At 39.9% G+C, this 27,682-nt stretch overlaps 1 protein-coding gene across 4 annotated transcripts in view; it reads right to left on the reverse strand.

The window, feature by feature from the left end:
• The window catches only part of MAP3K5 (mitogen-activated protein kinase kinase kinase 5), a 143,863-nt gene extending 121,171 nt beyond the window's left edge, over nucleotides 1-22,692 (reverse strand). For 2 of the 4 annotated variants that reach the window (XR_010918652.1, XR_010918653.1), the window contains exon 1: nucleotides 21,655-22,692. Coding sequence is in view for 2 of the 4 variants with exons in the window: in XM_067542295.1 (XP_067398396.1) it covers nucleotides 21,655-22,069 (415 nt within the window). In the remaining 2 variants the exon portion in view is untranslated. The remainder of the gene's footprint in view (nucleotides 1-21,654) is intronic. The other 2 variants (XM_067542295.1, XM_067542296.1) reach the window with 2 other exon arrangements.
• Nucleotides 22,693-27,682: the final 4,990 nt, after the last annotated feature.

A 27,682-nucleotide genomic window follows, 5' to 3' on the forward strand; every position in this document is an offset into this window, starting at 1 on the left:
TGCATAAAACAACCCAGATCTTCCAGGAGCAATGGATTAACCTAAGCATCCGATAAGGTGATGTTCATTGACTCAGGACATGGAGAAGATCATGCAGGAATACTGTTGGTCACCTGACCTTGAAGGGGAGTGGTGAGAGGCACCAGAGGGAAGTGAATGTTGATAAATGGGGACATTTTGCTCTCTCTCTCTCTCTCTCTCTCTCACAACCCAGCTATGAATAACATCAAGCAACTGAAGCATTGACCACAGGGAAGAGTCTGGTTGGATGCTGACCAACCAGCCTGTGGCAAGAACCATCTAAGACTAAGTCTACTGAAAGTGTTAAGCTTAGTTTAGAATGAGATTTGCTTTTATTTCATCCTGATCAAATCTGATTTATATTCCTCTGGTTTATAATCATTTACAATCTTTCTGTACTTAATAAACTTATTTATTTGTTTTATCTAAAGCAGTGCATGTGGTTTGGGTGTGTAGAGACTTCATTTAAAGTGACAGAGCTGGTGCATATCAATTTCTTTGCTAAATTGATGAACATATAAGCTTCCAGAGTCCAGTGGGCAGCACTGAACTCTGTAAAAATGGCAGTTCCTAGGATTGCATCTGGGACTGGGGGTGTTTGCTGGGTCATTCCATTGCATAATCTCATGAATGGCTAGCCAGAAGCACTCACTCACTAGGTTAAGGACCACTTGTTTGCAGGAGGCTGTGCATGGGCTGACCCAGGAGTGTGGGGGCGGGGGGATGGTTCAAACCGTGGGACAAGTGTAAGACGGGCCCCAGGAGTGAGGGATTGGAGTGACACAGCTATACACCAGTCCAGACTGCAGAGGGGAACATCACAAAGCTCAAACACAATGTCCTTCGACTGAGTCTTAAAGATGATCTCCAAATGAAAATAAACAGGTCTTCTGCCAATGGATGACCTCCTTCACAGCATGGTTCCTGCAGCTTTACTGTCAAGGAAACAAAGGGGTATACCAGGTGGCAGTGCATTGGCACAGAGAAACACCCTGCTCCCCCCATCAAGAACTACTCAGCCCTATATTTGTAATCTGACTATAAGATATGGACAATACTTCTGCCCTCTAGGCTATGTGCCAGATCATCAGCCAGTGATAATCAGTGAAGCTCCACTGAAATAAATTTATATCAGCTGAGGATCTGCACCTGCATCTATAACAATTGGCACTGAACAGAAATCCTTTGTTCAAAGTCTGGCCAGAGTCCCATGCAAATTTGTATAAAATTCTGCACTAGAATACTTTTAATCTTGCTTCTCTGGCAAAATGACGAGAAGAATTTAACATCCTTTCTCACCAATCTTCCTCAATTTCTTCCTGCAGCATTTATTCCCGCTGTGTTTTAATTTTGGACAGAATGGCTATTGGACAGATATCTACTAAATCAGCACGCAATTTAAAAAACAGAGTGCTTTGATTCTCTCAGGTTTCCAAGTAATAATGCATGAACTTCCCCTACAGCTACAGCAACAAATCCACCATCTCTAGAATGTGGATTCCTTATTACAAATGAATATCTATATGTAATGCCAGAGGTGCACATTGCTCTTTACCCACTTTACCTTTTACTCAGGCTACATTGCATGAAGTATTAATGGAGCACCCAAGATATACAGTACTAATATATAGTAAGGGTACATATGTACTAGCATATACTAGGAGAATACACAAGTATTTTTACTATATCAAAAATTCAGAATTTTGAGCAAGGTGATTTCAGTTTATTTCATTCGATAAAGAAGTCTCATTTTATATTCCAAATCTCATTTCCAATTTTTACTCCCAGATGTACTTTGTTCCTTTAAAAAAAGAAAGAAAAAAAAAAAGACAAACTATGCTTAATTGCCTGAAAACCCTGAAACAGAAAGCAATTCACTGCAGTAATTTACTCTCTCCTCTCACTTATTCATTTCCTTATTTCTAAAGGAAAAACCAGCACTAATGAAGAGACAGAAAAATACAGTAAGTTGTTCCTATCACTTAGCACCAATATTAAGCCTCCAACATCTGAACACATTATGTGGGGGAAAGGGTAGGGAAAGAATCCTCTGATCTAGTCATGTCTTAATATTTATTTCTGTTGTGGTAATACCAAAAGGAACCAGTCAGCAACAGGACTCCACTGTACAAGACACCCGAATGTACAGACATGAGTAACCTTGCCTAATGCGACAAGTGAAAAGACCAAATTTAAGCTACTGTAAAAAGGAAGAGATTATCATTAACAAAGAGAAGTAAAACTTTCAATGTGGTGCATGAAGTTTTAGACAAATCTCAAATTACAGCTTCGGTGTTGCCAACTCTCATGTTTGGTATTTTTCTTAAAATTCCCAGCTCCTAGAGTCAAGCAATTACATGAGAATCTCAGCTTCTATTTAAAGTAGTATATTTTAACCCTCATTTGGGGAAAAACTTGAAAACATGAAACCATGCAACATGAGGCCTAAAGGCTCAAAGAAAAGGGGGAAAAAAAAAAACAAAACACACCCAGAAAGCAAATGAGAACCCAAAATTTATAATTTTTTTAAAATCTCATATTCTGGGGGTCTGAGTAATGACGTTTGAAAGCTGGCAATACTGCTGAGCTTTAATGGAAGTAGCACAGCTAAATCTTTCCCTGCTCCCACAATCTTCGAAAATGACTTCTGCATCTTTGTTGCTCTTTTGCTTTTCCTTTACGCAGCAAAGGCAATGTTCATCAAATTTCTTTACATCAATGATCATGGGCTGTCTACAAGTCTTGATCCCCGTATAGATTTCAGAGGTGATCAGTCTCATGCATATCTCCTCAATTTGCCCAAGTGGAGCACAGATGACAAGACGGCACCTTGTACTAATAGCTCTGTCTGTCAGACAAAGGGCCTAAGGAATAGCCAGAAAAGAAAGGGAGATTTTTGCCCCTTTCTTATTAATATGAGCAATTTGGCAACAGTTTGCTTGTTCTAGGTTCGCTACAAAATTGATATGAACATTCAGTTTCCCTATCAACTTTCTGGATTGTATTTATTTTTTAAAAATTAGCTTTCTGATAAATGTTTGTCAATTACTGAAGCAAGATCAACACATGCTTGAAATTGCTATCACTGTCAGAATCCTGCAATGTGTCACTAAGCTAACACTGACTGCCTAGCCTTAGAGCTAATTGCAAGAGTTAGAAAGCGGATATGACTCACTTGAAGTAAATTGTTAACACTCGGTGTAAAGACTGCTAATCTCTGTAAGACTAGATTAAACAGGCCTGATAAACAGGTTTGCATTTGCTTTTCCCCGTGGTACTGCCAAGTAGTCTTTCACAGTAAAGATTTAGTTTTCATTAATGTCAGTTGTATGACCAAAAGCTTTAGTGGGAAAAAAAAGTTGGAAAGTATTTACTCATTAGTTACAGAAGAAAGAGCACATAGCAATCAACATAAACATTCATATCAAGTCAATCATATCACTAACACATCAATACGTAGAAATGACAACCAAAATCTATCATAATACTGTCTATCATTTGATTAATTTAGAATAATTTTAGTAGTGTTTACAATAGTTTAATTAATACCTAACCATTCTATATGATATTATCACTTTTGTGAATTGTTCTATACATGCTTAACACTAAGAATCATGTCCGTTCACAGTTAGCTTAACAGTGCAGAAGATAAACTCTCTCTCACCCACATCCCGTGATCACACTGACAGCAAGTGTGACCCAGTGAACAAGCCACTGGATTTAGATTCAGGAGACACAGATTCTATTCCCCGCTCTACCATTAGCCAACACCGAGAAAGTCACTTTATAGATGGGGAAACTGAGGCACAAAGGTTTTTAAATAGGGATCCTGATATTTGCTTCATTTACAAAGTGCTCTGAGATCTCTGGATGAAAAGTGCCAGAGCTAGTGTAACCCCAGAATTTGACAGTACTGCAGACAACCATAGTGTGTGTCCAGCCACTGTTAGTTGAAAACCAAATATCAAATAGATAGGAATAATCTTAGGCTCAGAGAGGCAATTTTGCTAATCAGACTGAGAGGACGGGACTAAGAGTTAATGTACCATGAGAATGGAAGGAATTTTTGGACAGCTGTCCTTGGTTAAGTGCCCCTGACATACAAGTTTTAATGTTATTCTGATTGGAGATGCTTTGATAAGAAATGAGTAATTTGCTGAAATCAGGAGAATTGGTGACCCACTATGGGTTACTATGATGACGCACTCAGAGTCACAATGAGTTATGCACTTTGTTTAAGTTAGCTATAAAAGATTAAGCAAAAGTATACACTTTGGAGCAATCTGAAGAAACTCTTCTTTAGGCAAAGAGTGATATCTAAACTCCCCAGCAGCAGGACAGAAGGAAGGCCTCCGAAAGCCTGGTTGTTGATTACTAGAAACCACCTCAGATTTTGGGTAATTATAAATGTTTGGGATGCTCTGAACATACATACACTTATATGCTATAGCAGTATGCTTGAGACCTAATAAAAGAGTAATTTTAGCTAAAAGCAGTCTTGTTTGTACCAATCATTTATCAGATGGAGGAGCTGAGTCCCCATTGATTTATTCCTGATACCTCAGGGAGACAAACAGTTAAGTTACCACTGCTTTGGGATCTGAAAACTCTGGGTTACACTAGGTATTATTATAGGTTATTTCACTTCTACATTTGGCACTGATGCAACCACTGCTGGAATACTGTGCCAATTCTGGTGCCCACAGTTCAAGAAGATGTTGATCAACTGGACAGGATACAGAGAAGAGCCAAGAGAATGATTAAAAGATTCTAAAACATACCTTACAGTGATAAACTAAATATATTATGCTCTTTGTGTCTAACAGAGAGAAAGTTAAGGGGTGACTTGATTACAGTCTATAAGTATCTACACGGGGAACAAATATTTAATAATGGGCTCTTCAATCTAGCAAGGAAAGGTATAACATGATCCAATGGTTAGAAGCTGAACTAGACACATTGAGACTGGATGTTTTTCTAAAAGATATTCTCTAGGAATTATTTTGGGGAAATTCTATGGCCTGTGTTATACAGGAGGTCAAACAAGATGATCACAGTGAGTCCTTCTGGCCTTAAAATCTATGAATTATCCCTCATTTGTGCATCTTCCTCCTAAGTATGACAGAGCCAAATTCAGTGTTGGTGGAAACAAGTGCAACTCTTTTGAGTTTAAGACAAGATGCGCCAATTACATCAATGCTGAATATAGCCCTGTAGCTTTAACCCACAGATAAATTATTCCGTAATCTAACAATATGGCAAATTCATCTTTAGAAACAATTTAGGAGGTCCTGTCCTGTCCAAGTCAAAATCTCTGCTACAGGGATAACAGTCAGAATAACTTTGCCTATAAATTAGATTGTGCTATTTTATCCATCTTGTATGGCTTCATATTTGTTCAATAAGACTCAAGCTAAAAGGGGTAGTTTAGGTAAGCACTTCATTAGAGCTAGAAGAACGGTAGATTTACATTATCATAGTCCGTTAGAGTCTAGATCACAAACTGATCCTTCAGATGTTGTACAGTGGTTTAACAGTCTTACATTTTCATTCCACCCTATTATATGTGCACGTTAAAATAATTTTTTTTACATCCAAAACCGTTTCAGTAAGCTATTTCATATGGTACATTGACTGCTACTTATTAAGTGGAATTTGTGTGCGTGAAGGATCTGGCTGTAAGACTCAACCTTCTAGGCTTCAGGGTTGATCAAAGCAAAAGAGATAATAGATGTTTGTGCTAAGAAAAAGAATGATACGTTCTCTACGTTTTTACTAGAACAATTAATACCCTATTTTTTCTGATGTTAATAGCCAAGTGTCTGTATCTTTTTCAGTAATTATATTATGAAATATAAACTTGGCTTAACACAAGTCAGACAACTGAGCACAATTGCTAAGGAGAATATTCATTTTGATGTGCAAAACAATTCTTGCATAAACCACTGTGCATCAGTATTATGCACCTTAGTCTCCATCCAGAACTGTAAAAGTGTGAGGGGAGGCAGTTTAGGGTTATGATGCATCACAGAAGGACTAGACAGAGAAACTTGACCACTACCTTCCCACAGTCTCTCTCATTCTAGACAGACCTCTTAATTTTTCACTTTTATGAGCACAGAGATTTGTCCAAAAGAAAACAAAAATATATAAACTCACACTTGAAACCACAGAACCCAAGTTCTTTTTCTGCTATTTAACATTTGATAGACAATAACTTGAGCCCAAATTAAGCTTCTAAAATGTCATTCAGTTCTTTTACAACATGCCCACTCCATCTTCCACATTATGGCCTAATTATAAGACCTCCTGGTGTAATACTCTCACCACAGCAGAACCCTGCTGCCCTGAAATTAAATAGCTACTAAAAAATACCAAATCCTTTATAAGTATTGGAATGGACATGCCCTAAGAATCCAGGGCTATCAACTCCTAAAGGGGAAAGAGAAACAGAATTTACCTCTAAAATTCAGTAAACTAATGCAAACTACAAAGAAGTTTTAACATTAAGAGTATACATATCAGGATTGGGACTGCCCAAAAAAATGTATGTCAAAACTATTTTGATGGAAAATTAAGTTTCCGCTAACTGAAAATTTTCATGGAAAGTTTCTGCTTTCCAAAGAAAGCTTCAATATCTTGTTTTCAGAATGAACATCAGAAAAGCAAAATGGCACGATAGTGCCTCATGGAAGTTGTAGATTGACTGCCTTAAGCTTCCATTCCCCTCTATGGGCCAGGCTGCTTGTCTGGACTACATCTCCCATGAGGCACCAAGGGCAGAGACTTGTATGATGCATCCCTCTCCTCTCCAAGTGGAGAGAATGTGAAGCATCATGGGAGATGTAGTCCAGTCAGAGAACCCAATCCTTAGCAGAGAATGGACACATAAGGCACCCAAATTACAACTCCCATGAAGCATTATAGAACTCTTGAATTGAAATACTTAGCGTTTTCATATTTCACCAAAAAGTTTAAATTTTCCATGGGGGAAAAAAAAAACAAACAACAAAAAACCTATTTTTTGACCAGCTCTAATCAGGATCAGCTCAATCCCCTCACACTCATTTCCTAGTTAGTCATCCCACTTCATAATGCCACCAGTGTGTTCTGCTTGCTCTCACACTAAGTATAAAATAACTAATATGGCATAACTTTTGTTTCAACTAGGCACTTTGTTCTTATTATTTTTATAAAAGAATGAAAATATTCCATGTGGTTCATAGATCTGATCTTCTCTTTATAATGCACTGAAAGGTAGTATTTACCCATCATCCTATGCCATTCCTTCCTGATATTGCTGTAATTTATTGTCTATTTGTTGACAATACAAGTGTTTAAAATGGTTTTCCTGTTGGAAGTTTTTTCCATCTGAGATTGGCAATATAAACCAACACTTCTCTGGCTATCTGAAAATTCACAAGTCTTATATACATCAAAATCACTGCACTTTTGAGGGTTGAGTGGGGAGAAATTAAATTGTGTTACAGCATTGTAAAAAGACAGCACTTCAAGGTCATAATTTCATATAGTTAGTTTTCAACATATTAAATACAGCTACATGGCTGCCTGTGTGAAAATCACCAGTCTCATGTTGCTCACAACTGCCATAGAAAATAAATGGAAGACTTGCAGATTCCACAAATTACAACAAATTTTCCTACGAGATTTTCTTACTTTAATGAGTGAGACTGAAGCAGAGATTTATTTTAGCTAGAAACACACACCACACACACACACACACACACACACACACACACACACACACACACACACACACACACACACACACACACACACACACTGTGTGATTATTTTTGCATTTGTTTTCACATTAGTATATTAAGCTAAAATCAAGAATTTGAGTATCTAGGAGTTTGAAGAGAAAAATCAATTTAGTTTTTAATCTTCATATTAAATCTATTTCAAAATTAATCTGAGCTTTGCTATTGTATTCTTCATACTTGTAAATCAGTCAATTTTTACCTAGCCAATTCTCTCATCCCATTACCAAGATAATACAATTTATTCTTCTGCTACTCTGACAATGTTATGAAAGCATCACATTGAGTTCTGCATGTCATGTAATTTGATTTTATAATCTACTTCTCCTACTCATCATTGCAATTAGAGATAAAAGCCTCAATATTACCTTTAACAAAAGGCTCTCACATCTGCTAAAGTTCTACTTCATTTATTTACTAGTATTTCAGATTTTTGAAAATTCAATAATTAATATCAACTCTTTTCCCAATTTTGTAAATCTAATGCAGGTAAATGCCATTTGTTTTTCAGGTCTGTTGAAACTGGACTCAGACTAAGACAGAAATAACGGTAGTTCTAAAAATTTCAATTTATACACCATTTCTTGTGATCTATTTGTTTGAATCCTGATGATGAGCACAGAGAATTTTCAACCAGTAATAACATATGGTGGATTTCATTGAGGCCAACTGGTGTTCAGCTATTCTTGAAGAAAAAGTTTATAAAAATAGACAAAACACCAATGTATCAGCACACTGTTCATTCATACACAAAAACCGTAGGAGACAGAGCAAGACAGGTGTAATTAAACAAAAGGGAGTGGAATTTTCTCATTTACACATCTATCTGGCACAATCCATGGCATGGGAACAGGAGAGCTCTTGCCTGGAATTAAGTATATTTTGAAAGTGCCACTACTGTATTTTGGCTCTTTTGAATCAGATGTAAGTAAGGGCAGAGTAGAGAAAATTTAGTCTTCACTTCCTTGATTCTCTGTGCAACTTTTCTGCAGTGCAGATCTTCACCGTTCTTTTTAGTAAGAAAGTGGCTCCTCCCCTACATTCTTTTGAATTAGGAGACACTCCAAAGCTTGCGTGGGGTTTTTTACATTATATCACCTTGCACCTAAGGATCTCCAAGCACTTTACAAATATTAAACCTCAAAATACACTAGTGAAACAGGTACACTTTATAGAATAGCTGTCTAGCTGTACGAGCATCTCTGATGCTCTAGTTTACGTTTGGCTGTCATGTAATCTTTCACATATTTATAGTGTAAACACATCCATTTTCCCACTGTTGTCATCCCTGTCTCTGATTTGTGATCAGAAATTCTTCAACTTTGATGCTCCCTTGTCAGAGTCAAAACAAGTAAACGAGTTCAGACACCAATGATAAAATGGAAGCAACCGAACTACTCACCTCTCAGGCTACCTAGTCTTCTCCCAAATCCCCCCCTACACAAAAAAAAAAAAAAAAAAAAAATGCAGCACAGCTTTCTGCTCCTGCATTCATGAATGTGTTCTTGTAACAGGCTCATAGGTGCTGGAACTGGCTAGATGTGGTTTCCACCATATAGAGGGTTTAGAGTTTGATTCAATGGCTCTTAGCACCCCCACTATAGAAATTGGTCCAGCACCCCTGAACAGGCTGCTATTGAAGTGAAAGCCTTTTACAATCATGGCAACCCTTTACAGAGATGTATCCTCTCACTGACAGACATTAATGCAGCCTTGCAATATTTTACTCAACCCACAAGTCCCTATTTTATTGAACAGGTATGTTTTTTCTTTAGCATTTTCTTCATCATCATAAGGTTATGAAAGTAGCTTTTGCTCCGGGGCTGGTCATTTTCATTATGATTTTTTCAAAGTTACTGTAAAGGCTTTAAGTAAGATGGATGTTAGAGGATTAGCTCTCCAAATACCAAATTAAATGTTTTTATTAATAGTAGAGAAGCACCAAAGTGTTTGGTTCTATACAAGGCAAAAAATACAATGGATCTTATGAAAACAGATAAACATAACTTCTTTAAAGTTCACGTATCTGGATTATTTACAAGAACAGCCATTAATCTTTAGCAAGCATGGTCAATAAAACCTCATTCATTCTTTTCTGACTGCACTTCACACATGGATTCAAATACAAGGTCTTTCTTATGATGCTCGGACCTGACCAAAGGCTATTCCTAGGGAGGCTTGGAAAGTTTCCCAACCATTTGTTCCAGATCTCTGGCAAACATTTACTAGTTCCAACTGTCGAATGGCTAGCAAGGAGGTGTCCATGCAGAAAGCAGCTTCTAGTCTTCTTCCTGGATCCACAAACTGTACATGTTCCAAGGAACAAGAGACCAAAGGCTGCTGTCGGTACTGGAGATCCAGGTTGCAACACTTAAAATGCCAAGTCATTGGACCCACTCCTGCATCCCATTTATCATCAGTTTGCATGTGTCTCAGTTAAAACTAATCCAACATTAGATACATTTGCATAGTTACTGTAGGAAGTTTGAGAAACTCAGATACCGCACTGGTCAGCATTATATAAAATCCAAGAGAAATTAAGCAGCACAAAAATCCAGAACAAAATTGTTTGCTCTCTGCTCTTCCAAAGGCAGAGGATGACTGTGTGTAGGATTTTTTAAATGCTTGTTTATAAAAAACAATTCAAGGGGGTGAGAATTTGGGAGAGCGAGTGCTTTAATCAAAGGATTTGTCACTGCAGATTTAACGTGAGTGATGAGCACCTGGGTTAACGTTGCTCAAGTGTGGGCAGCTGTACTTCGAGGGCACACTCAAGTTATTGGGTGCTGCCCTCACTGTCCTCTGATTCGTCCTGGTGTTGCCCTCACCTGTGTGTGTCGCTAGGACTTCTGCAGGCATAGCCCACAGCTCTGTGTGCTGAAGTAAGCTGAGCTGCTGTACGCTTCTTTTCCAGTGAATTGTGGGAGGATTGTCTGTCCTTCTGGGCACACAGGGAACTGTGGAAACACAGTGGAGAACCATCAATACTCAAGTGATTTATCCTGAGTGCTTAGTGCAAAACGGGCAGATTTCCAGCCCAAGTGAAAGTCTCATTCAGGCTCTAGCCTAAGCCCGAGACAAGCCAAAAAGCCTACATTGAAAGAACCCCTAAACTTGTGTGAAAGGCCTTTGTGTGTGTGGACAGGAACCAGGTTAAGGGCAACACTCAATAAGAATCATGGTTAACTCTGCAGTGAAGAAATACCCAACTGCTCACTCAAACAGAACACATCTTCAAGAACCATCAGCTAATTCAGTCCTAATAAGGTCCCAGAGTGACTCACTTATTTTAGTAGAATGGGTTAGAAGTCTGAGATCAGATTTTTTAAAAGATATTTAGGCACCAAAAGATACAGATGAAATTTCACTAGGTGCCGATCAGTATCTTTTGATTCCCAAATATCTTTTTAAAACTTGGCCATTGCTTTTTAAAAGGGATGGTTTTGGGTGTGGGCAGTGCAGTAATTCAGCCCCGGCATATAGCTCGGCATCTGCTAATAAAAAGCAGCTCTTACTGACTTAAACAAGAATTACACCTGCTTATCAAGGGATAAATTTGGTCCTTAACGTATACAAATGAATGAATGAAGATACTGTGATGTAAATGACCAATGTTTATCTCTAGTCGAGCTTGGTCTGCAGTTCAACACAAATTGTTATGGACTTGTGATAGGTGCTTACTGATTTGATCGCTCACACAAGCATTCCCAATCATGGAACTGAACTCCTTTAGTGTCATCAGAAAAAACATCTGGAAGGTCCTCTGATTTGTTACAAGAGAACACATCATATTGTTGTTTGAATGGTGTAGACATAAAGAACAAGTATTTCTAAAAACAAAGGAATTGTTCAGAGTGATTGAAGATGATACCACCATGAGAAATTAAATGAAACTAAGCAAACAAAATTTTAACAAAGTCAAGACATTTTCTCTTAACTATGAGCTCACACTGTAGGAGTTGGTATTCCATGAAAATATGCTATAGCTTTACTCTTTTAAACAGAACAGTGCATAGGAGAACTTACCATAGAGAACAATCATGCATTGGCTGGGATAAGGATGCTAAAAGATCGATTAGGTCTTTTCACTCTCTTATTTGCTCCTTTTAGCTCTACTTAAGCATACATTATACTCCTCTTATGATAGAATTTTTTTTTGTTCTGTTGTCTTATTTTCATGTGTTACAGTTATTCAGGCTCTTTTTGTACTGTGCTTTTATATTTCATAAGCATATTCAAAATTAAAATGATGTAAACTTCTTATTATGACTGTAGTAAGTTCAGGAGTAAATTTCCATCTGCCACACATCCTGCTCAGTCACAGCTAGAGAAGTGGCAACAGCAGAATGCCAAAATGGTGGGAAGGAGAGAAGGGAGTGTGTCAATTTTATGTTATTCCTGAAAGTAAAAATTATTGTCACAACTAGCTTTGCCCAGTTTACTGGTGAGTACATTTTTAAGGGACTCATTGCTGATAATTTTATGGCTAAACTGTACTGTTCCTTGAAACAGCATTTGTCTTGGCACTTTAATATGTAACAGTGTTTTAATAAGGAGAGGAAAATATTTCATATACCATACAAAATACCAACTCCGTTATGCAATTGCACTTTACAGACTCACTGAGATTCGGACTTCGCTATCTCCAACTTCTATGACCCAATTAGAGTCTGAACTTATACACTTTACTCAAGTATCTCAACTGTATCCATAGGATATTTGACTAAATAAGGACTGCATGAACAGGCCTTTACTGACTCATCTTTATGATTATTAGAGTAGTGCTGGGAGACCCCAACCAAGATCAAGGTCCCTTTGTGCTAGGTGGTACACTGCACACACGTAATCAGAAGCAGTCCCTGCACTGCAGAGTTTACAATCTAAACAAAGGGATGGGGTGAGGGAAACAGAGGCATAAAAAGGGAAGCCCAAGGTCACACAACAGGCTAATGGCAAAGCAGGAATAGAACCCAAGTCTCCACTGTATATTACACTGTCCAAATATTTCCATCATCCTCCCAGCTCATGCAGGGAGCAGTGGCAGAAGTAGCTAGGATATATTCTCTTCAAAATACATACAGACAAGTCCCCGTAGCCTTAATGGAAGTTATGCAGATATAGCAAGAGGACACTTGGAATCTGGGAGACACTCTTTATCTAACTCTTTATATAACAATTAAAGCTGGTTGAACAATGGAAGATTTATTTCTGAATAACTAATTAATTTTTGAAAAATCCCAAATGTTGTTATATTCTTCACAAGTTATCTGACCAGCTCTAACAATGGTCAGGCAAATTAAACTGTGGTCCTAGAGTAATTTTAGATCCATCTTCGAAAGACTGAGCCAAACCCAAACAAGTGCCCTTTTTTTCAGAAGTATGTGGTGTTCTGTTCTGAAGCACTTGGACAATATCTATACTTTATGCCTTAGACTCACAGTTCAACACACTGGCTTAGTGGCTTTTACAACTGGGAGCTGATTTCTTCCAGAAGTAATTCTTCAGACCTCCATTTCTCTTCCCTGGGCTTCATCCCCCCTTAACCAGACCACTTATCTGGCAAATAACCAGTGTGTATCCATGACACCTAGCAGCAGCAACAGTAATGCTTGTGGGAATATGACCTTAATCAGCAGCTACGGCTCTCCATAACAACATTAGTTCTTTCAGTCACTCAACATCTCTTGGTTCTAACTACCTGCAGCAACACAGCGTGTTTTAGTGTGGCCTCTCTCAACATGAATCCCTTTGATAGTGGGGAGGGAAAAAGGGGTGGTTTATGACAGCCTCTCTCAGTCCTGAAAGTGAACAAAAACAATAGCGCATGAGGATAGTTTTTTCTGCTAAAGAACCAGTAATCAAAGCTGTTATTTTAGCATGGCCTATCTAGGCACGACTCCACAGACCACTGGGGGTGATTCAGCCCTCTCCCCCTTTTTCCATCTGCTGCAGAAAAGACCATGTTCAAATACTAAAATACAGCGGTGTAAACAAATGCTGCAAAATAAGGGGGGGGGGGAGGGGGGAGGGAGGGAGAGAGAGGATGCAGCATTTCAAATGTCAGAAACTTTGCATCAGTAAAATAAAATCGGGAAGTATATAGAATTAAACAGCAAGAGGAATAACTGTTCACTTTCATTCCATGCTGCCTCACTTTGAGAGCTGGTAGTAATTACATTTAACTCTGGTGTTGTTTTACTGCTACTATACATAGCAAATATTGTGGGAAGCATGAATGCTGAGAAAACCATTAAGTCAACTGCTACGAATTAAGAACATTAGATTTAGCTCTTAAGAACATCAATTCTTTGGAATTCAAGGGCAGAAAGTGAGAACTGGTGTGTCACTAAGTGTCAGAATTCCAGGAAAGCTTAAACTAAGATATAAATCACTTTATTGGCCAACTTTTTGGGTAAATGCTAGTGTCAAGGAATCACTGGAATTTAGTGTCTCCTAAGGTAAGCAAAATACTATCAGAAAAGCAGCCCAAGAATGTAAATCAGCACTGTTGCTGATTTTCTTCACTCTGATGTCCTTGTAAAGACTTACACAGGGCAATCACAGCAAGCTATACAAGGTATAGAGGAAATGATGTACAGATGTTGTTATACATATTCCAAGCAAAATCAGTTTTATCCACATGACTGCACTGGGTCTCTGAAGATTTGCTCCTTTATGCCAAATTTCCCCAAGCAAAGTACATTCCAGTACTGCTTTTAAGCCACTGAGTTGACACCAAGTTTCCAGCCAAACTCTGTAAAAGCTACAAGACCAGTGTTACTAGACTAACTCAGTTTTACTTTCTAGCTGTTAATGAACCTAACTTGCTTTATTCATCCATTGCCATTATGGAGAATTCCCTCCCTGATCCTCATTCTATACTGGTATTTCTGATTAGATTAGTTTGCACTGGAAGTATAAATATTTAATTAACATGTGGAACTCGCTACTGCAGAATACTATTGAGCCATAGAATTTACTAGGATTAAAAGGACTAGAGACCCAGGGATAAGAATAGCATTTGCAGTTATATTAACTGGAATAAAAGATTCAAGAATAAGCAGCTGAAGCCAGGAAAAAATTCCAGAGCAATACACGCACAAGGTCACAATGTGATACTGGCATGGTGCAAAATACACATCAGTCAAGTTGTTTAGTCTGGGGACTGTTTTAAAGTAAATAATTCTGTATAAATTGAAACCCAGATTCACCCAAGTAAGTCACTATATAATTTATCTCCTCATTTTCCATCAATTTTTCCACCAAAGTTTGGTTATAAAGAAGAAATCTACTAAAAACTAGATATTACATTTCCTATGTAAATAACATTACCATTCACCAAAAAAAGTTAATGTAAGTTAAATGTAGTCAGAAAACCTTTCAAAGCAAACAAGAAATAGGAATACAGGCAATTGCTTTACTGCATTAGGTCTGTGGTCCATCTAGCCTGACTCTGAAAGGAGCCAGTACCAATTATTTTAGAGGAAGGTATCCTCTTAGCATATGTGCAACGTGACTCAAATGCAACATGACCAGGATTCATCACTGAGTTTGGTTCACTGGTTGGATCATTAGCTTCCCTGGCCCGGGCTGGGTACTGACAGGAAGCACGACATGAATGCTGATCCATGCCCATAGAGGAAGGTATAAGAAACCCCCTTACAGGCCATAATGAAAAAACTTGTCCGTAAGGGAAATTTCTTCCTAACCCCTTTCAGTTAGTGGTTGGCTTGTGCCCTGAAGCATGAAGACCTCTAAGATTCCTCAGCATCTCAATCCAAGGACAGTACACAGTACTTATCTTTAGAGTATAAAGTATTAAAATACTATAAAGCATTTTTGAAAGACTTTTCTCCCCAATAACAACAAAACTGAATTGCTTTCAGCACATCTATCTGACTTATTTTGCTAATCAAGTCAATATTTAGCCCTGCCTAGTCTACAATGTTCTTAAAATATAAATATTGGGAATTGTCCCATCAGCCTAAAGGAAACAACTGACAGATTAAAAACAATGCAAAGCACATTTCATCACCTGGGTTACTAATAATGGGCCTGACTGTGCAAGCACTGTGCACTCAGAACTCACTTTGACTTTGAGGAACTTCCATTCCTGGAGGGCATGCAGGAGCAGGGCCAGATACCTTAGATTACTAAATTGTACCTGTTTTTCCTTGTATGCTCTTTGTTTACATTTTACACTTCATTCAGCTAGATTGTGATGCATTTGTTATTATGCATCATGTATAATAATAAGTGACTGTGTAAAGAGCTCCACAGCAAACTATCAATCCTAATTTTCAGTCTTCTAAAAGAAACAGGTAAGTAAGACTAAATGAGTCATGGACAGGAGCTAGATATAAGCCATGGCTGATCTACTCACTCATGGCCTGATTTTCAGGAATGCTGAGCACTCATATCCCATTATAGTCATCAGGATTTCCAGTTATTTTCAACAAATTATCTTTTTAGTTTAAAAAGAAACATTTGGAACACCATATACTTGTATGCCACATTTTTGGTTTATATATTGACATTTGTCCATCTTATTATTTGTTGATTTTACCCCTATCTGTACATGTCTTCATCCTTTAATTTGTATTTGTATTTCTGCTCTGCTTGGCAATTAAGCTGAATGATGAGAATTTGCTGCAACTCAGCTACAGTAATGCAACACTGCTTTAATCTAGTTTGAATGTGGTCTTTCTAGACAACCTGACTCCTTAATTCAATTACTCACTCCCAGGTATTAGTTCAAATACACATCATAATATGTCTGTTTTTTGCAGGAGGTCAGACTAGATCATCATGACTCTTCTGGCTTTAAAATCTGATTTTTTATTTTTTGGTGAGGAAAATGATAATTTAGTACTACTTACTGTACCCCAATACTCATTTTACAGATATTAAGGCTGATTTGACACTCATTACTCAAGCAAAGCTCCTGCTAAAATAAAAAGGAACTTAGCCAGAGTAAGGAGGAATGCTGAAGCAGATCGGTTAATTACTGCTTGAACGCTCTAGGTACATGCAGTTAAAACTTACTGTCTATACCCAACAAGCGACAGTGTCCCAGCATTTACCAACTACAGTCGAAAGCTAGGCAAAGATGGCAGAACAAGATAGAGTAAAAGGGCTAATGTACATGCAGAGCTGATGATTAGTGTTTACTTCAGACACTGGATACTACTTACTATTCCGTCCAGGTTCTCAGTGAGGCGTAATAAGTGAAAGTACAGAAGTGAAACTACGTCAGAGATCACCTAAAATTCAAACTATTTTAAAAGGCAGAAAAAGCATTAAGAAAAAGAAACAGTGTTACCCTGAATAATATCTCCTACTGTAAATTACAGTTGATCTGTACACAGTGCATCATTTGTGAAGAGTATTACACCCAAAAACGATTACAGGCCTGATCTTCCAAATCTCTGCTCAGGCAATCAGGCACAACTCCTCAAAGACATTAACTCTCATTGGGTGTTAGGCACCGAAACATCTTTGAGATCTGGATTTTAGTCCTTACTCAGACAAGCGACTTCTTATTCACTTAACGGGCCAGTTGACACCAACAGGTTGTTTTCTGTGCAGTTCTCAGTGTCAGATTGCACCATTTTCATGCATTATATATTTTAAAGCGACTCTGAAAATTAAAAATCATGATATAAGCAAATTTCTTTACTTACATTACAATAGCACTTTAGATTATGAAAAAGTGAGGGGAGGGAGTGAACTGAAAATATCTTACTTCTCACTATGTATGTATGGTCTTTGCCTGTTTCTCAGCATGGGCAATGAAAAAAAATCAATAAAACAGTTTCATTTTCAAATTCTTAGTGGTGCAAGGTGTTGTTTTCAAGCACTACTAAATTTTAGGCTAAATTTAAGTTAATAGTATCCCTTTAAATACAAAGAACATAGTGCCATATGAAATTACATATTTTAAATCTAATTTACTTTTATCTTGAGTCCCCCTACCTTTCAGTCCCCCAATTTACATTGATTCCTTCCATTTTTTTCCCCCTTTCTTTCTGACAATGAAGAGAGTCTGATCATGTTCTCATGCACAGCAGGTCAATGCTGCTTAACACAATGAAAGGGAATGTTTAATTCTACAGAACACATCATTTAAATTGGAAGCAGAAGAATGAAGAAATATTTGTATTTCTAGCCCCAAATCCTAGCCCCACTGAAATCAATAGCAAAACTCCTGTTGACTTCAGTGAAATGAGGATTTGGCCAACTAGATTTAATAAAAAAATATTTTACACTAAACCTAAATTTTATGCCTGAACTATTTGCACTATCCTTTCATTACTTCTTCATTTTCATTCTAACAGAATTTTAGGCCCATTCAGCAATTACAATTAAGTTTAATTCATTATTGACTAGTTAGATAATATCAACAGGGGGAAAGGCAATCACATTGCTAGCCTTTATTGTTGCAAAAAGATAACTTTTCAAGTCAAAGTGTTACTATCTTATCTTTCTGTCCCCAGACAGGCTGCTCCTGTGCCTCTGTTGTTTCTCATAATTTAGCCAAGGTATATCAGAGTAAAATTAACAAATCTGGTCAATTTCATGGCTGCTATTCTGACCCAGGTAGAAGTCAATGAAATTGTCAATAATCATGTCAATTTCACACTAATTGGAAAAGCTATGAGTAGCAGCTGCAGCTGAAATCCTTTCTGAAGAAAGGAAGTCTCATAGTAACGGGGCTAGATAAGGACAAGATAAATAAAGACACCTCCCTTGGCAGTAACCCAGAGACTCTGAAGGAGGCATACAGTAGCAGAAACAATCCCTTCCCTTGGCAGCAGCTAGGTTTTTCATGAGAAAAGTAAAACCCCAAGAGCCTTCCCAAAATCTAGAGACTGGTGAAGCTTTAAATTATTAGATACTTTTCTGGAGTATCAGTCTCTTGTTACAAAGTTCAGAGACATCATTCCCTGGGGATGGGCATCTGAGCAGGACACTACCAAGGACCTTACTTTCCTATGTCTCCCATTCCTATCTTTCATAATTACTTCTAGATAGCAGACACTAACTGAATTAGTAAACCTATGATTTTTTTTTAAGCTATATTTTAAAAATAAAGTAGGTTAGAGATGCATGCCCCTATGGACAGTATTTGGCTTATACTGCCATAGAGAGGCAGAATGACATGGTACATTTCACAGTACTTTGATTAAATTCATGTCAATTATGGCAATGAAAGAAAAGCGAGGTTTCTACACTTACAAAGCTTTGCTCAAAAGCCATTGAAATCAGTAAGCAAATGATGCATTACCTAAGTGTGCTGTTATGCTGGTGCTGTGCCAGAGTTCCAACTGCCAGAACTAAAGGAGTTCACGTTCAGGTCTGATCTCCCATCACAAGAGTTTCTTCCCTAAACTACTGAGGCCGAGCCTACCAATCTGAATTCGAAATCCTGATGCAGGCACATGAGGATGAAGAGAAAGTGAATGTATCATACCATAACCATAAATACTGGAGTCTATTGATAGTCCTATAAGGGAATAAGCTGAGAAATAGAGTGGAGACTCCTAGGTTTTATCCACTCCAGTGTAACAGGCTGTTCTGGTCCCCAAGACCTGTAGTGCCTCTTTATCAGCACATGGAGACAAGAGGGTTTATGTGGAACCTTTTTACCTCCCTACTGCCAGCCACTTAATAGCACAACTCCTCTGGCAGTCAGTTGCCACTATCTCTGAGGTTCCATCAAGACCAAGTTCCACAGGATGGAATGGAGGTCACGCAACTCACTGCAGACCCTCACACCACCCAACCCATGGAACTGAAAGCTGGCAAAGCTTGTGTGGGTAGGGCTTCTAAAGAAACGATGTACGTGCGTGGAAAGAAGCATGCAGTGGAAGCGGCTGGATTGTGTGCTAGAATATGCAGAAGCAGAGAGAATGACTGATCCCTGTTGCTGCATTGGTTTTAAAAAATTAGTTATTTTAAATGTTTAGGCTAATGGGTTCCAAACTCATAAAGACATGGGCAAAAACTTAGACAACTCCAAATTCTCTATCAGTCAGACTGCTCCCTCCTTTTGTAAAATAAGAGGAAAAGAGCATTTAATATGATCATTCTGATTTTATAAAGTCTTTACAAATTACGCAAGTCTTTCTCTGCCAATGGGGCCAGACTGATAGTAGTAGATAGCTTAAGGTACACACAGCCAGCAAGTTAAATAGTTTCAAATTTGCTACAGGAACAGTAGGTAAATTGGAGTAGAGGACAGAGTGCAGGGAGGGACTTTCTTGGCAACTGTTTTACTCCATATACACAGTTCTGTTTAATCCCTTCTGTCATGAATGTTTTATGCAATTGATATATAACATACACACTTCCAAACATAAAAATATACAGAATATCTAAATTTTGAGTCAGAACAAATAAATTGTTGAAATATTCACACTGGACCTAATTTTCTGAGCTCCAGTTGAAGTAAAAGGGAACTGCAGGTGCTCAGCACCTTTGAAAAATCAGGCCCACTGTGCATTGTCACAGCGATGGGGAAAAACCGACAAAACACACTATATGGGTATTTTAAATTGGTGGTTCCCATACTGTGCTCTGTAGACAACCAGTGCCTCCAAAAACACTACAAGCTGGTGCTTCGTGGAGAGCTGGCTAGTCATATAGCATTGGTTCCCCGTTCTTTTCCACCAAATCACATTAAAGGACAAGAAACTAATATATTTTAGCTAATATTATTTTTCCATATAAACAATGTAGTTGCCACATGGATATTATTTAAGCACCAGTGTGGAAGAGGTAGTGGTCCAAGAGATCATCTCTGTCAAGACATGATACACATCACAAGAGTCCAAGAATCTGTTACAAAGCATACTGCCACGTTATAGCTGGATAAAAGAATAAAGACACCAAGGAAGAAATGCCTTGTAAAATTTAAATTTAAGGCCCTGATCCTATAGTCACATCAGATAGACTCTAATTCCCATCCAGAGCCCTATTGACTCTATGCCAGTAAAATATGCAAAACTAAGGCAGGCTGTCACCTAATACAGAATCAATGACTAGAAGAGAAAATTGGGGGGCACTACTAAAATGAGAGGAGCAACTAACCAGCTAATGTAGGAGAGAGTGAGACAGAGAGATAAGACAGTTCCTACTCCAATGTCCCAACTACTAGGAAGTGAGAGAAAGGTATTTCCTCAAACTCTCAGGAATCATACAAAACATCTTATAGGAAAACCTAGGCCTGACCCTGTGAGGAAAGGGGGTGGGAAGCACTGTGCTACATAGCAACCTGCCACCAGATCAGGAGTGGCCAGTGATGACAGATGGACCCAGGAAATCAAACCCCAAACACAGTTTGTAACCCCCATCTAAGTGGGATGTGCCCAGCCCTATCAAGCACTTGGAGGGGGAGAGTCTGTCTCTTTTCCTACACTGTGGTAACATTTGTACAGTATATCATCCCCATAAAGTCCCACTGAACTGAGTTGACGCCACCACGCCAGAGGTAACAACAGACACATTACACCAGTGGGACCAAACTTGTGTCCGATGTGTACCGTACCCTGGCTAATGACGGCGGTGGTCAGCCCCAGGGCCACTCACTGGTCTGGATTGCATCCCGGAATGGCACACCCACCAACGCCCAGCCCTTCCAGACAGCGCAGCAGAGCGCTCCGCCAGGGGCTCCCGGGGAGGCAGAGAAGCAGGGCCACCGGGGCGGAGCGGAGCGGGGAGAGCGCTGGCTCCCCGAGCGGGCTGCGGCCCATGGGAACGAGAGAAAGGGGGCAGCGGGCAAGGAAGGGGAAGGCAGCAGAGCGGGAAGCGCTGGGCGATGGGAGGGCCCGGGGCTGGCGCCGCTCACCTGCGTTGTAGAAGCGGTCCAGCACCGTGGTCTCCCCGAAGTCCAGCTTGCCGAAGTGCAAGGTTTCCAGGGAGGCCCCGACCGCCTCGCACGCCTCCCGCAGGCTCTGCAGGGCCCCGCTCTCCGCCGCCACCAGCAGCCCCTGGCTCTCCTCGTTGATCACATAGGACACCGTGGTCCTCCTGGTGCCGCCGCCCTTGGCCCGGGCTCCAGTCCCCGCCGCGGCGGGGCAGGCGGCGCCGCTGTCCTCGTTCCAGTAGGTGCCGGCGGGCGGCGCCGGGAGGAGGCTCCTGGCGCCCGCCTCGGCCCCCGGCGCTCTCCGGCTGAGCCCGCCGAGCCCTTCCTCGTGCAGGCAGCCGCCGCCCGGCGGGCTGGGCACAGAGAAGCTGATGATCCCCTCGCTGCTGTCGCTCATGCCTGCGGTGCCCCGCGCCGCGGCTAAGCAGATGCCATGCCGCGCCGCCCTGCCCGTCGGCGCCGGCCGGAGGCTCCTACAGGCTGCTGCTGCTGCTGCTGGGCTGGCGGAGACGATCCCCGCTTAGCGGCTGCCGAGGTCTAGCAGAGCCGGGAGCGCGGTGCAACCTCCTCCGGTGCCTGCCAAGGGCACCATTGCGCGCCCCTTGCTCCCCGCCGCGCGCTGGGCTGGCTTCACCTGCAGGGAAGTGACCACCTGCCGAGCAGCTCTGCTGCCCCCCCTCTCTACAGAGCACAGCCCCTCGCCTCGCCCCCAAGCCACTTATACGTCTTCCTTGCGGGGCAGACACTGCTCCTCCTCCGCCTCTCCCCGCGAGCGCGGCTCCCTCCGGCCGATCAGCTGCCCCTCCGCCAGCGGACAAACCACTTGTGGGATTGCTACCACACTGTACCACCGCTCGAGCCAGCTATGGCTGCAATCGCAGAGCGCCAGCCAGCCTCTCACCGGCGTCCGGCGGCAGCCCAGCCCGGCTCCTCCCTTATCCCCGCCCCTGGCCCAGGAGTATAAAGAGCCGCATTCCTCCGCTCGTGCTCCCCTTCTCTTCGCAGTCGCGAGCCGCGCCAAAGTTTAGTCAAGGTCAGGGCGTGGTACGCAGGCTCTGTCTTTAGCTAGTAGCATGATGGAGTCGCTGCTTCCCTGCGTGGCGCCCTCTGCTGCTCCATTGATGTTATCCACTGAAATGATAAAATACAAATGTATGCCACCCCAGCCGAGATCTGCTGAGGAGCAGCATCCCACGCAGAAAAAAACAAAAGGCTGCATTTTATTGATTTTTATTTTATCTTTTTTTTATATTTATCAATGTAAATTTTCAGTTGAGGAAATTTATGGGAGGGGGTCAGACAATATTTAGTCAGTAGATGTTGAGATTCAAAAAGCGCAAGCTTTGTAACCGTGAAAACACATATTTTCCTATCACATCAAAATATACGAAGTCAAAATATACAAAACAAATCAAGTTCTCAAGCAATATTTTTCTTAGGTTGCCTAGCTGCAGATTTTGATTACTATAGATGGAGATATTTTTTTCATGGTATGTGTTTGGGAACAGTGAAATCAGCATTTACTGATAAATATCTAACCCTGCCAAGCCTACATATATCCAAATATCCCACGTCACATGGCACATGTATCTTCTGGTAACATGCCACTGATTTCAGTTTTGGAAAAAAGGAAAAGCTGATGAATTTCAGCCTTTTCTAGCTGAAATCTTTAAAACTCTGTTGGCTCACTATGTTTCACTCCCTTTCACATAAACCTTTGTATTCATCTTAATCCTTTTTTTGTAAACAATCAGAAGTGCTGAATTACGAAAATAAGTTTAAAAATATATTAATCTTTTTAAAAGACTTGCTTAAAGAGGCAGATAAATTTAGGCCTCACAGGTTTGGTGGTTAAAAAAAGTTCTACAAGTAGCTAATATAAATACAAAGCCATCTGTTTAAATAAAAGAAAAACCCTTTGAGAAATGCATTTTTATTTGGAGGTTTTGCATTTCACTGCTGTATTTGCAACTCCTAAACACTGAAGCATGGACAGCATCTAGTCCGTGCAAGAGATCCAGGAACTCCACCTTACTATAACAGAAAGTGAAACCAACTAGTCTGCTTTCATTGCTCTCACTGAATGTAAAGCAAAAAAAATAAATAATCAACACAAACGGTGCCAATAATAATACTTTTCACTTAAAGCATTTTTTCACTGTAGATACTAGTGTATACTATTAAAAATAAATGTTTCAATTTAGATAATCTTGGGTTATTGGCCAAACATGCAAAGGCCTTCCACTCAACTTGATGGCATTTCTCTATCTGTGTGTAATGCAATAATTTCTGAAAACTGCTTCCAATCAATTCCAAATTTCAGATAACATTTTCGGCATCAATAGGATGAACCCTGTTGATTTTGGGGAGCCCTTGTCAGCTGTTTAGCACAGCCACAGCCTCCACCACCACCTCTGCAATTGTCTGTAGAGCAAAGCAGATACGGACAGACAGACAAATAGAGAAATGTCAAGTTGGAAGTCAGGCCTTAACAAGTTTGGCCAATTATAGCCCCAGTCCTGCAAACACTTAACCATGAGCTTACCTTTACTCACTAGGGGCCTGATCCTGTATACTGAAATCAATAGATGGCTTGCTATTGACTTCTGTGGGCACAGGATCAGGCCTTTGACTACTCATGTGAGTGAAAAACATTTGCAGCATGGGGACTATCTATGTTATTCATGCATATACCAACTAGATAATTTATATAGGTTTATAGTCAGTGCAAAAATAATTATATTTATTGCAAATCTCATTATTTTTGAACATATGGGGTTGGCAAGCTGGTCTTGAAATGACAGCCAGCAGCAGATTCTTAGTGCAATAGGTATGGCTTTTTGATGGTTTGGAAATAGAATTTTCATATTTCAATGTGTGCAGCAAATAATGGTTAACTTCTAAAACATAACACTTAGGCAAGGTCACAACCCAGAAAGTTGAGTCACTTTGGTAAGCCTGTTTGCTCTTTGAGGTTCAACCCCCTTTTTGGCAAAGATTTGCTTGGCAGACACTTCGATCGATAGCACATGAGTAAAAGGGAAGGGAAGATGATAAACAAAGTGGAGAGCAAATACAGGAAAAAAATTAATATCAGTTAATCTACAGTACAGAATTAATCAATGTCGACAGTCAAAAATGACAAATAATCATTTTTAAAAAGAACATAAAGCAATTTTTTTACAAAAGGCTGAGCTGTCATGTAGAATCACTGATACTGTCACCCAACATTGTAGTTATGTCACATTACAAGAAGCAAAAATAACCTAGCTCTATTTTGTTCTGCTGCAGAAGAATCACTAGTGAAAACACATTTGTCAAATCATTGACTGAAAGAAGGAAAACACATGCTCATTTCATGGGTCTATTTTACACACTTGTGCTGTTATTTCAGTATTAATACCAAAATCCAAACCCCACTGAATCAATGGGAACATTTCTATTGATTTTGATGGGAGTGGAATTAGACCCTAAATTGACTGAAACAATAATTAAAGATAATGAAAACACTTAGATTAATATCACAGAGCAGGGACAGATTGGCTATGTTTTCATAAAGGAAAAACATGCCTTTCAATCTGTTAGAATTTCTTGAAGTGACTGGTACTGATCATGTTAAAGCATGTACTTAGATGCTTTTCTGATCAGGGCCTAGATTAAGGAATGGTAATTGTTAGAGTTATTCTTCTTTCCTTAAAAAAAATGGTACTCTACTTTTTTCCAGTCTTTCAGCTGTTCATGATTTTTCAAAAATAATTATCAGTAGTACAGTAAACTTGTTAGTTAGCTCCCTAAATCCCTTAACAATAATATAATCTGGACCAGACAATGTTCAGGTTCGGATTTACACTTTAAGCATAAGCACTCCTAGGCACAGCATCTTCAACATGCCCCCTGCCTACAGTTGACTTTTGTGTTTTTCGTGGGTGGGAGAGAGGGCAACGAACTTCGTGGGGTGGGGAGTGGGGACGGAGGGGTTGGGGCAACTGGCTGAGCCAACTCCAGGCAGGGGGATTATGTTCACCCCTGGGCTCCAGCTTCCGGTCTGGTCAGGGGGAAGGGCCTCAGGGAGAAGAGGAGGAGCAGGGTGGCAGGGCCGTAGGAGAGAAGAGGAGGAGCAGGGGGTGGGGCCAGACTTCCAGAGCTCGTGCGGGGCCCCCAAATTGGCTGGGTCCTGTAAGCATAGGCCCCATTGTCCCGTGTGGTAATCCACTACTGTTTTGGCACCCCTAAAAGGCCAGCACCCCTAGGCAGGTGTCTACTGTGCCTAATTGGAAATCTGGCCCTGCATATGTTCACACTGGCCAAGTATGGGAATCATAGAATCATAGAACCATAGAATATTAGAGTTGGAAGGGACCTCAGGAGGTCATCTAGTCCAACCCCCTACTCAAAGCAGGACTAACCTCAGCTATATCATCCCAGCCAGGGCTTTGTCAAGCCACAGCTTAAAAACCTCTAAATATGGAGATTCCACCACCTCCCTAGGTAACCCATTCCAGTGCTTCACCACCCTCCTAGTAAAAAACTTTTTCCTAATGTCCAACCTAGACCTCCCCAACTGCAACTTGAGACCGTTGCTCCTTGTTCTGTCATCTGCCACCACCGAGAACAGCCTAGCCCCATCCTCCTTGGAACCCCCTTTCAGGTAGTTAAAGGCTGCTATCAAATCCCCCCTCTTCTTCTCTTTTGCAGAATAATCTCTCGCTCTGACAGAAGTCAATAGTATTATTGACTCCAATGAGAGTAGGATTGGGGCCTATCTAAATATTTACTCTTTATTCGTGGTTAAATGTAAGATCTTCAGGGTAGGGACCATATCTTTGTTCTGTGTTTGTACAATGCCGTTTGTACAATGGCACAATGGGGCCCTGAATCTTGATTGTGGCCCCTTGGAGCTACTGTAATGCAAATAGAAAATAACAACAGTAATAGTTCCAAATTATTTTCTTTATTTTTCTTATGAGTGACAGATTTTTAGAATAAGCACAATATGTCGGCTTGCAATTTAAAAGCCCACATTAATGTAATTTTATTTAATTATAAAACCCCAACAATAAAATACAAAATACAAAAACTTCTTACAAATCCCTGTGAAAGGACTACAATCTAAAATACTGGCATACTAGATAGACTTATTAAAGTTCTTTCAGTAAAAATTCTATAATGGAGTCCTAAACTTCCTTCATTTCCACTGAGAATTGGTCCAATGAAGAATAAGTATGTCTAAACCTCTATAAGATACTGTTAAAATCCAAAAAGTCAGATCAGAGAAGATTTCAGTATAGACGTGTAACTTGATGTATGACAAACAAAAGTTATGGCAGAAACTGCAGAGATGATATATGCATCGAAGCCAGTGGTAATCAGCTAGGAGTCAAATAAATGGTATTCCACACTCAAGTGCTCTAAATCATAGACCTGAAACCAAAAAACTGAAACACAGCTACAGTACACATATCTCTGTTTAAATTACATTTTCAATATGTTTTGGACTGCAAAGTTCCAAAGGTAAAGTACGGCACTAGAAGATAAAATGTTCAAGATAAAAAATGATGTTGGGTTTCCTTGACGTCAGCAGAGGTGGAAATTAAGATGATGATTCTAAACATTTCCCTCCAAACTTCGGGTTCTAATGTGGATCCAAATCTCATTCACATTTTAATCCAAGGACCTCTTAATTAGGCCTGATCCAAAGTTTTGCCAGCATAGCTATGTTGGTTCAGAATGTGGGAAAAAATCATACACCTAACCAACATACCTATGCCAACAAAAGCAGTAGTATAAATACATTTATACCAGCAAAAAAATCTTTTGCCTGTCAGCATAGTTTATTTCATTCATGGAACTGGTATAAAATATACCAGCAAAAACACTCTTTTGCCAGAATAAACTGCATCTCTTCTAGGGGGGTTTGCTGGTATAACTATATTAGCAAACCCTTTCTAGTGTAGACTTGATCTTAGAACATAAAATGGCATATAGGATTTTGTATAAATTTGGGATTAGA

This window comes from Emydura macquarii, unplaced genomic scaffold, assembly GCF_026122565.2.
Source record: "Emydura macquarii macquarii isolate MOO-44397 ecotype Brisbane River unplaced genomic scaffold, CSIRO-AGI_Emac_v2 contig_705, whole genome shotgun sequence".
NCBI classification, from domain to species: Eukaryota; Metazoa; Chordata; order Testudines; family Chelidae; genus Emydura; species Emydura macquarii.